The following is a 12,952-nucleotide window of genomic DNA, read 5'->3' on the forward strand; positions in this document are numbered from 1 at the left end:
GCACAGTGTTTCCATGTAATCATGGGTTCAGTGAGTCCAGATTATGAAGACACATTTATGCAGTTTTCTTTAATAAATTGAATTGAAGAATTTAATCCAGATTTCAGTTTTTCATATTGTTAATATTGCTTAGTTTTCAGCTTACCATGTAGCATTTGCCAAATGTGCAATAAAAGCTCTCTTGTGGTGAAGTTCTGAAAACTGAATTACATGTGTTTAGTCTATATCAACTAATTTGAGAAAGTACCTATATGTAACTAAAACACATGGGGGGGGGGCGGGCGGGCGCGCGGGGGTGGGGGGGGCTGCGGGTGGGGGGGTGTGCGGGGAGGGGGGGATGGTGGCGGGGGCGGGGTGGAATACTCCCATCCTGCTGCGCTGCCTTTGTAGTTCAGTGGGCCAGGAGACTCGAGCAGAGGCTATTTAATGTGTTCCATGCTAGGCGCCACAGTCTCCCACAGCCAGATTTCCGGCACTGTCAGTTCTGCGCTGATTTCTGGTGGGGAACCATGAAGATAAATAATTTATGCAAAAGCTCATTTAATATTATTTAAATATCATTAGCGAGCCTCACTTCAGCGGGATTTATATAGCTCCCATTTGTGGGGAGCTGGCAATCCAACTCTGCTGGAGTGGAGGGACAATCGAGGCCTCTCCAGCATGGGTTCCTGTCACTGCCCTAGGGGCAAAGTGCCAATGCCCAGGGGGCATGGGGCAGTGCCAAGGGGGTCAGGCCTAATGGGGTGGGGCCTCAGGGCCGTCGGCGGTGGGGGGGAGCGGGGAGCTGATCAGCAATGGAGAGGTCAGCAGACAAGGGCCATTCTGCGTGTGCCAATCTTGACTCTGACAGATTGCTGCATGTGCAGTGGCCCTGCTCAGTGCTATCCTGTTGGCTTCTCCAGCAGGAATAGGTACTGCTCGCTTCTGGAATGATTCACGCTAATGCACTCTGCAGTGCACAGAGTGTGGGGGGGGCTTTATTTTGAAACACCTGCTGCAAAAAAAAAAGCAGGATTAACTTCATTTACACGAATTTGACGCTTAAAATTTTTTTCAGCCAATGAAGGAGGGGAAACTCCACTTGACATTGCAAAACGCTTAAAGCATACACAGTGTGAGGAAGTGGTATGTTCATTATTTGTATATTCTTAGACATTCTAAAATTATTATAAAATCTCCACTCATATATGTTTTGTTTTAAAATAAATGGTAATTCTCTTTTGTAGCTTATACAATCTTTATCAGGCAAGTTTAATGCTCATGTCCACGTGGAATATGAATGGAGATTGCATCATGAAGACCTAGATGAAAGTGATGATGATATTGAAGACAAGGTAGGAATTTAGTGTTCAGTCAACAATTCTGTTACTGTAATTTCTTTGCTATGTTAGCATTTTTTCAACACAGTCCCATCATTGGAAATGGCAATTACTCAGATTATTTCCATGTTTTTGATGTTGAATCCTCATTATCATGTTCAATTCAGTTTACAGATTGGTCCATTATATTTCATCTGGTGTTGGCTAGCAGTGAGCTGCTACTTGTCAATGTTTGGATATTGAATGTAGTGACCCAGGTTTCCTGTAATCAGATTGTGATGCAACCTGAGATTTTGAGACACGTGCTCTGAATTTACTTTCGGCTGCTTTTAATTTTATTCTCGTTAATCTTTCATGTTTGGGACTACGTTCTGAGTCTAACTGTTAGAGTTGTTCCTCTTTCATTTTTGCATCACCTAAGTTATATAAGTTGCTATTCATTTACAAAATATTCAGTTTGTGCCAAAACATGACGACCAGTATGATTTTTGCATAGCTGGTTTTGTAAGCTATTCACAAATTTATAGAATTCTACGTTGTGATACTTCAGTAAATCATTTGTCATACATTATGTCCGTGACAAAATATTTGTGCGCTCTTTCTGCTTGTGATCGGTGTCTCTCATATGGAAAGAGATGTGTCTTTACTTATTCTTGGAATATGTATTCCAATTAAATAATTCCGCAGAAAGCTTTCATGAATTTAAATAATTATTTCTTCTGACAAACTTAACTGAGTTAATACAATATTGCACATTCAGTCTCTACCTCCCATACGTGCGTACATACACAAGCCCACAAGGATTATATACAGATAAAGATAATGTAATTTTACAGGCAACAACTAATTCAGTCCCTAAATTACATTTACATTTCCAGTCTCCTATGAGCCTGTAATTTGAAAAAGATTGATTTAAGATTGAAGTGAGAGTCTCGCAGATTGCAGGGTTTCTTGTTGTCAAATATCTACAAGGGTGGTTCTCAGGTCCAACCAGTCGAGTTTGTATGGAAAGGTGGGGAGGGTGGGAACCATCATGGTACAATGGGAAGTTGAAATAACCATTGATTTCAATTTCCTTTTTGTCTAGTATGAAACATGGAGACAGGCAGTCTGCAAATTTCATAGTCTTTAGGTACTTGATCATCTTTAAAAATTGAGACCTGTGGATTCCACAAATGACTAAGGTTGTATTTTTATTCCCATCCCTAATTACCCTTGAGAAGGTGGTGGTGAGCCATCATCTTGAACTGCTGCAGTCCATGTCCAATGTTTTAAAAATATTGAAAGTTGATAATATGACATGCCTGCACTGACAATTTACTTGCATCTATTTTTGATGAATTTGCTTGCTCTGCAGTAGTTGATAACTTGCCCACTGAGGTGTTTAATTTCTCTGAGCTCTGATCCTCTGTTTGACTGTTCTTTGACTTCCTCCAGTTTAACCCAAACTCATCAGATCAGTCAGCAAATCTAATCAAGTTACTAGCTCTTACTGCTGTTATATATTTAATACCTAAGGTGCCATATAAATGCTAGATTTTCTGTCTCTCTAACCTTTGCTGTCCCTGTTTTCTTTTTCTTTCCTTTTTTTTCTATATCCTTTTTTCTCTGCATCCTCCTTTTCCCAATACAATGTTTCTTGCATTTCTGTTACTTGTATTTGTCAATTTTATCTACCACTGTTGAAAGAAACCATTGATTATGTAACATGGGTACCTTAAGAACACCTTTATTTTAGATGCCTTTACAACATCTAGGATTATACTGTTGAAGCAATTTCTTTGCTGGTCTGCTGAGTACTTTTCCAACTATGATTCCTCAGTAGTTATGTTAAAGTAGATAACCTTACCAAATCATAACACAAGCAAGCATTTTAAGAGCCCAGCTTTACGTTGCCATCTCCCTACTGTGGAAGATTAAAATTAATGTCTTGTGCATTATGATTTGTCTTACTGAAAATGTCACATATTATAATACATCTTTTTTTAATGACAATAATACCATGAGAGTTAATGTATCCAATTAAAGTTCTTAACAAATTTTAACAAATCAATCCTTTTCAGCAATCCAGCCCCAACAGACCTATCAGTTTCTATCAATTATCATATCTATCAGGAGCAAACCAGCTTCAACCTCCAGCTCCTCTTACAATCCTGCCAAGAGATTCAACCAACTCTGTGAAAGATAAACAGCGACCATTCATTCCAAGTATGCTGCACAACGAAACATATGGAGCTGTACTGAGCTCCAGCCCCCCGCCTTCTGTAACTGATGCTCCTCCACTTCCACCTCGGAATACAAGTAAAGGTAAGCCATAAAAATTGATTATTGGTTACTTAAGCTGTACTGTAAGCTTTCCACTTTGTATTGTCTACTTTCTGATGCTGTGAAATATTTTTTCTCCATTTATAAAGAGCTCAGGAAACTTGTTGGACTGGATTTCAAATGAAGGAGCAAGGTGGGATAAGCTGGTGAAATTTGCACCACTTTGCGAAGCCACTTCCAACCAGTTGACTTCCAAGTTTCATTTCCAAAACATTAGATTACATGTATTGAAACCCTCAGGAGAAGATGATTGCCAATTGTATTTGTAATCGTAGCTCAATTAGGGCAGCATTGACATTTTTTTGGTTTAAAGCCAGGTCCATGGGTTTCCTGGACTTCCTGAACTTCTCCATTGACAGCAAAGCCAGAATATGTCATTATTGAAGGGTGTGATCAGTTGTGTTGGGGGGGGGGGGGGCGGTGGTGGAAGAGGGGAATGGCAGTGCGTACTCATTATTCACAACTGTTTACCTGGTATTAGGAAAGTGTGTCCACAGTACATTTGCTGAGAATTGGACTTTGTACAAGTGGAGGTTTCTTCTTCACTTCTGAGGTTTGACCCATTACATCAGGATGCGTGCCACTTTGCTGCCATAGATTGGGACCTCAGGAGAACCAAAATAACAGCAACCTGCTGTTTGCAGACTTCTAGATTATAGATGCACAAAAGAGAAGAGCAGCAGAGATCTGCAACATCCAGGAGGCCATATCCACTATACAAGTTCTACAGGCAGAATCATTAGCTTCCTCAGCATGTTGGCACAGGAGATCATAACCTTGTGTTACGTGGTGCGAGACATCTGTAACCAGCTGGAAGACAATCTGTTGACCTGATCATCATGCTGTACTAGTGACTGTGAAAGTCACCACTCAACTATTTTGTCTTTTCTGCCTCCCACTCTCAAGGTATTACTTTGGTTGCTTAGTTTCCTGCAGCTAATTTGATAGTTACAGTTGATTTCTCTGTTTCCGTAGAGCTAGACCTTGCTGTTTTAATAGCAGGCAACAAACATGGCTGCCTGGCTTGCCATTGTGACTTGTAACAAGTCCATTTTCCAAATAAGATAGTGTGTTATTTGGATAAACATCCTGGTTGTGGCCTTTGACATTGAGTTTGATTCACTCGCACCACTACACACCTAGTGGGTTGTTGTGTTTGGATACAATGAAAAGTCGATGTGGTTCATTTCACATTCATCTTGCACCTGTTGAATTTCATTTGCCTTCCTTTTGCCCCGGTGAAACATGGAAATAAGTTGTTTGCAGATCCGATTGTCTTAAATCCTTAAAAAATGTGATCTGTGAATTTCACAGGTGGCTATGAGCTTCCTTCACTCAGGTCCATATTTAAGAAGGTATTAGCTGTATGGTTTATGCAGTTGTAATTCAAAAGTTTTATTGTATGCTACAATTATCTTTTGTTCACTTTTTCAAAAAGATAACTTAAAATTTCATAATATCTTCATGAATGTACTTGTTTGATACTACCTATTATAGAGGCCTCAGTCTATGACCATTTGTTATCACTTGTTAGAAGTGACCACCTCACTATTCTTGTAGAGACTAAGAGTTCTGTTTTACCATTTTGATTCTAAGTGCTGGGCAGACTTGAAACTTGGATCTGAAACAATCCCAGTTTTGACTTTTAGACCCGTTCTCAGGCGCCCCCATATGCACTCTGCCGAAAAAATATCAGCAATTCTGAATTACACTGCACAAACCTGTGGATGGGGCTTAACTAACTTGAAATCCTGCGGCTCCGATCGACACCTCCAGCTGCGCATGTGCAGAAAAAGCAATGATTGATAGAATGTGGCGCTCGTGCCACATCCCTCGCAGGCTGGCTAATGCCTCCCCCAGGCCCCCACAGACGTGGCCCCACCACCCTCCAGCATTACTGACCCCCTTATCCACTCCCACCACCCAGACCTATCATGGGCGCTATCGATCCCCCCCCCCTCCCCGCCCTGCCCCCGGAGAGCCGTCAGACGCCAAGCACCTACCTTCGCGCTGATTTTGGATGGGCCAACACGGTAAAGGGGAAGTTCCAGTAAAGTTGGACATATAGCTCATTAATTTAAATGTATGCATTGGGCATGGTCCTGATAATGGCCATTTTTAGGCCTTGGTAAAGGGGGAACCAGCATGGAGGCGGGTGTGGATCACACTACTCGCCTCATGCCCGACTTTACCAAGTTTTCCTGCCCAAAAATGGGCGCAGCGCAATGGTAAAATTGGACCCCAAGTCTGGCTATTAACTGAGGACACCCTTCATTTTGTGATTTTGCACTACTGCTTGCTAAATAGATAGATTCAGAACAGATTTAGCAGTGAAAAACTGACAAATCATGAGGTGCCGAATGCCATCAACAGTAAGAGGATTGTATTCAACCACTATCTGTAACTTATGGCCTGGTGTAGAATTCAGTCTTCTGTTACTGCCAAGCCAGGAACCAACCCTAGTTGAATGAAAAATTTAGGAGAAAATGCCAGGCACCGCACAAGACACCCCTGAAAATGAAGTTCCAACCTGATGAACCTATAGCACAGGACTGCATGGATGCTAAAATGCAGAAGTAGTATGCTATAGTCAAGAGTCAAGTGATCCCATAACCAACAACCACGCAAAAGACAAGGCTAAAGCACTTGCAACCATCTTCAAACAGAAATGCCAAGTGGATGATCCACCTCCACCACCTCCTGAGGTCCTCATTATTGATGTCAATCTGTAGACAATTTGATTTGCTCCAAAGAAATGGCTGAAGGTACTGAATATAGCAGAGGCCCTAATAACAGCCTGGCTGTAGTACTGAAGACTTAAGATTCAAAACCAGCTATGCCTTAGTCAGACTGTTCCAATACAAGTGCAATTCTGACATCAACCCAACAATGCGAAAAGTTGTCCAACTACTTCCTGCCTACAAAAGAATAGGACAAATCCATGTCAACTAGTTGCCAGTAATTATTCTACTTTCAATCATCAGCAAAGTGTTTGAAGCTGCCATCAATAGTGCAGTCATACTCAGCAATAGCAGGTTGACTGAAACTCTGTTTTGGTTCTGCCAAGGCCACTTGTCTCTTAACCTGATTAAAGCTTTGGTCCAAGCTTAGATGAAAGAACTGAATTTGAAAGGTAAAGTGATTGCTCTCGCCATCAGGCATCCTTTGAGTTTGGCATAAATGCATCCGATCAAATTCAAAGTCAGTGGGAGTCAAGGGAAATCTTTAGCTGGTTGAAGCTACAATGAACACAAAATAAGGCCATTACTGGAGGTCAACAATTTCAGCCCCAGGCATCACCAGTCAACCCTCATAGTGACCTAGGCCTGCCTATCTTCAGATGTTTTACCAATAAGCCAGCCTCCAACATGATGTCAGAAATGAACATGTTCACTGATGATTAGAGTGTTTAGGACCATTTGCAACTCCTAAGTCATTGAAGCAGTCTGTGCCCACATGCATCAAGACCTAGACAATATCATGATGGTGCTGGGGCCTCAGCTATTTACCATTTATATAGATGATCTGGAGGAGGGAACCGAGTGTATGGTGTCGAAATTTGCTGATGACACCAAGATTGGTGGAACGGCAAATTGCACGGAGGGTGTGGAGAGTCTACAGAAAGATCTAGATAGGCTGGGCGAATGGGCCAGGAACTGGCAAATGGAATTTAATGTTGGCAAGTGCGAGGTGGTCCACTTTGGTAGGAGTAATGGTAGGAAGGATTATTACTTACGTGGCGAAAAAGTGCAGCAGGCGACGGTGCAAAGGGACCTCGGGGTCCTTGTGCATGAGTCGCAAAAACCCAGCTTGCAGGTGCAGCAGGTGGTCAGGAAGGCGAATGGGATGCTGGCCTTCATAGTGAGAGGGATTGAATATAAAAGTAGGGAGGTCTTGCTGCGGCTGTATAGGGCATTGGTGAGGCCGCAGCTGGAATACTGTGTACAGTTTTGGGCGCCGTACTTATGCAGGGATATTTTGGCCTTGGAGGGAGTGCAGAGGAGGTTTACTAGGCTGATACCGGAGTTGAGGGGGTTGAGCTATGAGGAGAGGCTGAATAAACTAGGCTTGTACTCGTTAGAGTTTAGAAGAATGAGGGGAGATCTCATTGAGACGTATAAGATGATGAATGGGATGGATAGGATAGAGGTGGAGAGACTCTTCCCGCTCAGAAAGGACAGTAGGACTAGGGGGCACAGCCTCAAGATAAAGGGGGGGGGGTGCGGTTTAGAACGGAGTTGAGGAAGAATTTCTTCACTCAAAGGGTGGTGAATCTCTGGAATTCTCTGCCCGTTGAAGTGGTGGAGGCTACCTCGCTAAATATTTTTAAGACGCGGGTTGATAGGTTTTTGATAAGAGAGGGGATTAAGGGTTATGGGGAGAGGGCGGGAATGTGGAACTGAGCCACGACAGATCAGCCATGATCTTATTGAATGGCGGGGCAGGCTTGAAGGGCCAGATGGCCTACTCCTGCTCCTATTTCTTATGTTCTAATGGGGAAGTTTTATGAAATAGCTTCGGATGTGAGCTTGTGACATGTTTTTGTGCCATGGCATTGCTCCGTTAATAGATACTATTGAAGATGTAAAATCATATCTGCTGCACTAGTTGTAACGACAAGCATAAGTTCAAGTCTGGTTTCCTAAAATTTTCTAACTCGTACTTAATTTCTTCAATAATTTGAATCAAATTCTGCCCCAAAAGAATTTGCAGATCTTATGACATGTTACTGAGTGATCAAGATGTTGTTGTGTCCTAAATAAAGTCATAGCAATTTTTGGATTTCAAAAATGAACAATTTAAAATCACTTAAACATGAAGTTCACAAACTTTGGTGAATCAGAACAATTTAATTACTTTCAAAGCTATAAACCTCTAAATACTGGAAATTGAAATAAAGAGAAAACACAGAGCAGATCCTACAGTACATTAAAAATTGGCGAACATTTTAAGTCTACAAAATAAGCAGTCTATTCACAGTTAAAATTCAGTTCCGGGGGAGAAGAGAAACATGTAGGTTACAAATAGAAAGTAATGATAGCCTGACTTCTATTACAATGGCAAGTAATGCATTTAGTTGAGTTGGTGGGAGGTGAAAGACTGCTTAATGTTTACCAAGATGAAGCCAAATAAATATTGAAAATCTTCATAGCTTTATGACCAGTTCTGGTGGAGGTCAACTGTAGCTTAGTCAATATTTTCTGTTCAACATGAGGCAGTTGCGTGCATTGTGGAACTGTGGCAATAATTTTGTTTGCCTCCAGATAGTTTGCTGTGTAATCTAAAGTTAATGGCATACTTCTTTAAGGTACAATGTTTAATATCTATCAGCACAGACTTTCACCGCAGCTTGTTTCAAAACTTTCTGTTGTGTTTGGAACAGAATTGATAGTTTTGGAAGTTGTAATTTCACAAAGAGAATAATGTTTGCGTGTCTGTCGCTGAAAGATCTCTAAATTGAGGTCACGATTTGCACTGAATGTGAAGTGAATTAGGACCAATTTACATGGGCACAGCAATAACTTGTATTCGTTTTGTGCCATAAATGTAATTAAGAATCTCAAGATTCTTGAGAGGACTATTATCAAATATAATTTGACACTGAGTTGCATAAGGAGATATTAGGACAAGTGACCAAAAGCTTGGTCAAGTAGGTAGGTTTTAAGAGAAGTCTTAAATGATGAAGGACAGATAGAGATGGAGAGTTTTTGGGAGGGAATTCCAGGCCTTAGCATCTCAGCAGATGAAGATATGACTGCCAAGGTTGGAGCAGTTAAAATCAAGAATGCTCATGGAGCCAGAGTTGGATGAATGCAGGTGTATCTGAGTTGTAGATCTGGAATTTAGATATCTAACAATACACATTTTGTAAATTGTGGTTAGTTAAATTTACTGTGTTGGCACAGAAATTCATTTTATTTGTAAAATGTGATGAAATAGGTTTATAACATTTTACGGCAAAGGATGCTATGTTAGGCAATCTGTGTCTAACTTGTCTGCATTTTGACTTTAGTCCAAGGTTCAGTTCCTGGTGTTCAAATGATCACATCAACTGGTGTTTGGAAACCTGCATCACTTGGAATGGAAACAGCAAGCAGGCAACGGTCTGCTTCAGACCCACCAAACCTTCATCCGCCTATACCCCCAGTCCGAGTAACATCAGCAACAGCAAGTATGTGTCTGGGTTATTCATCTCTAATATATTGTTTAATCCTGTCTTTATACTTCAGTTCATATGCACTCACTTTGTAGTTGATTAAAATGAATTTTTGTTTCCCTTCTTCTTAATGACACTGTTTCTACTGACAATGCATCAAACATTGTTGGAGGCACATTTTGTTAAGTCTTGAATTTGACAGTGTGGTTCCTGGGAAGATAGTATGAAAAGAAATGAAAGCTGAATAAAAGGGAGTTTATCTTGCTGCTGGATTTTTTTTGGTAACAAGTCTGACAACACCAGGTTTTAGTCCAACCAATTTATTTGATAGTAAACTCACAAGCTTTCAAGGTTTCCCTCTTCGTCAACCTGACAAAGAGGGAAACCTCGAAAGCTTGAGTTTACTATCAAATAAATCGGTTGGACTAAAACCTGGTGTTGTCAGACTTTTTACTGTGTTTACCCCAGTCCAACACCGGCACATCCACATCATGGATTTTTTTTGAGCAGTGCTGCAGCCAGAATGTATTTGCTTGCTTGCTTCCCATAATTTTATGTTTTGTATGGAAAAGAATGTATTTTTCTTACGCTTGGAATGTTTATTGCGATTAAGTAATTCAGCTTTGGTGTGTTTAAAATAAAGGTTATTTATTCTCACATGCTTACCTTGAATCAAACGCAATGTCTCAGGCACACTGGGTCTTATTAGCATCCATACTCTGAGATTGGGCACGGATGAAGGTCATGTATGTTTACAGACGATGGTTTTCTCCATCTCTGATTCATGACTTTGCTGTTCCAAATGACAGATTTGTGGTCTTTTGAATGCATTTGATCATTTAAAGTTGAAGTGAGGGCCTTGCAAAGCGAAGGATTCACAGTAGGTTGTGAGGTTCCTAGTAGTCAGTTAGCTAGAAGATTCGTTTTTAGGCAAACTTCAAACTGGAACAGGCAATGTATTCTGGGTACCTAGTGCCTCAGTTTGTTCCTGAGTTTGGTTCATAGCTAAACTGATGCTTCTGGTTAATCCGATGTAACTTCCTTCAGAGCTCCTAGTTAATTTTAAATAGACGAAGAAGAAATGGCAGTCTCCATGTAGCTTTTCATAAATTCGATTGTTTTCCAAGTAAGTGTGCTGTTCATATTGATTCCACATACTGTGTTGTGGGTTGCAATCTCTGAGTTTGAGACACTCAGACAATACCCATTTGATTAGTTTCAGGGAAGGATATTGACTTACGTCAGACTAGAATATTCTTTGATTTCCTCTTGAGTTGGGGAGTGATTTTAATACGTCAAAGAAGATGGGTAACTTTGGGTGGCCATTTTTTCCAGCCTTTTTTCCAGCTTTTAGAAATGTAACATTAGTTTGAATTTTAGAATAATCATGCTGGTGCTGGGCATGGCATGCCTCTGCTGCACAAGAAAAGAAATTGAATTTTGATGCTCTATACATGGTTTCTCTGAAGCAGGAGATGCTATACATGTGTTTTATAATCCACGCCTGTTGTAATTGTAATGGTCGTATTTTTTTTGTAAAATCCATGATTGTTATCTGGTGGGGTTCCTTCCTATACCATGTTTCATTTTCCATGCGTTTTACACTTAGAGTTCAAGTTGCCCGCCAGTTCCTGGGGAGAGGTCAGATTTCATCAGCCTAGGTTCTGCCTCAAAGCATAACGTTTGTAAATTGTTTTGATATTGGTTGCCTTGCCTGTGGAGTTCTTAACTCTTTTTAATGGTTGTTTCCAAAAACCATAGGTCTGTAATTTAGGTTGTGGCCCACTGATGGTTTTTGCTTCTAGGATGGTGTGTGGTATATTGCTTTTTTAAAATTCCTTTGAGGTGTGTAGATTTTCCCACTGCACCATTTCATCATGAGCACTTGGGGTGAATGGGAAGAAGGCAGGATTGGGCTGTTGAGTTGGGCCATGATCGTAATGAATGGCAGAGCAGGCTCGAAGGGCCAAATGGCCGCCTCCTGCTCCTATCGTCCATGTTTCTATCAGTGGACTTGGAAGCTGAATTGTTAGGTTTAGGTGGGTTTAGGTATTGAACCTGATCCTGTGGATGTTTAGTAGACCTTGCATTGTTAACTGCACTTGTACTTGTGGCTTTCACAAATGTTGCTCGTCCTAGGGTGTATTGACTTCCCTTTTACTTTGACCTTGGAGATGGATTTGTCCCCATTTGGCCCACATATCCTTTGGAACCCTACTTTGGCCAGTTTCCATTGCACTCCTATGTGGGGCTTCAACTTGGTGAGGCATCTTGCTCACTTGCCGTCTGTGGACTTTCTCTGTCCCAATTTAAATCCTTCAATTAGTTCTCTACTAAGCAGACCATGGGTTTAGCCACTTTATTTTTACAGACCTTCCTTTACCTTGGCTTTGTCCTCTTCAGCTTCTACTGGTTTCACTCTGACCCCCTTTACCTTTAATAGCCTTTAAAGTCCTCTGGCTTTCTCGTTGTTTCCCTAATCCTTATTTGCCCTATTGTCCTCTGTACAATTTTAGGGACTTCCTCGGTTCTCTGCAGTTGAGCAGAATTCTGCTGTTTCTCATCTTTTACCTTGGGCTTGTGTTTTGCACTCTCTGAACCAGTTCCCAGCATCTCTCCAAGTCATTTCCCAGCAATAGATGTGCCCCTCTATGGTCTGCTTGGAGCAACTTTGACCATCACTGCACTGGAGACTAACTTACCCTATAGGTCAGTTTTTACTAGTGGAACCTTCAAATGTGTCAGTCAGCCCTTATACCAACACTATAGTGTGTTCTGCTTTTGGATGGCATCTCAGCACCCTTTGTCATATCAGTATTTGAAGACACTTTGTGGGAGCAATTTTACCATGGCATTGTGCCCAAAAAAACTTAGTCAACTCGGGCATGAGGCAAATAGTGCGATCCACGACTGCCCCTGCACAGATTCCCACTTTACCAAGTCCCGAAAATGGCCATCATCGGCACCACGCCTGAAATGCATTTTGCATGCATTTAAATTGACTTAATGAGCTGGATGCCCAAACTTAGCTGCATTCCCCCCTTTACCATTGCATTCGCCCATCTAGATTTGGCGTGGAGCAGACATGCTCGGCAAAGATCATTCACTGGTGGGGGTGGAAGAGGGAGGCCAGATCTTTCTCTGGGAGGGG

At 41.4% G+C, this 12,952-nt stretch overlaps 1 protein-coding gene across 1 annotated transcript in view; it reads left to right on the forward strand.

Annotated features, from left to right (window-relative positions):
- The window catches only part of asap2a (ArfGAP with SH3 domain, ankyrin repeat and PH domain 2a), a 182,039-nt gene that overhangs the window by 156,992 nt on the left and 12,095 nt on the right, over positions 1-12,952 (forward strand). The window contains exons 20-23 of the mRNA XM_080192131.1: positions 1,058-1,125; positions 1,227-1,334; positions 3,383-3,626; positions 9,658-9,816. Of these exons, the coding sequence (XP_080048257.1) occupies positions 1,058-1,125; positions 1,227-1,334; positions 3,383-3,626; positions 9,658-9,816 (579 nt within the window). The remainder of the gene's footprint in view (positions 1-1,057; positions 1,126-1,226; positions 1,335-3,382; positions 3,627-9,657; positions 9,817-12,952) is intronic.

Source organism: Carcharhinus amblyrhynchos, chromosome 7 (assembly GCF_965287045.1).
Source record: "Carcharhinus amblyrhynchos chromosome 7, sCarAmb.v2.hapA, whole genome shotgun sequence".
In the NCBI taxonomy this organism is placed as follows: Eukaryota; Metazoa; Chordata; class Chondrichthyes; order Carcharhiniformes; family Carcharhinidae; genus Carcharhinus; species Carcharhinus amblyrhynchos.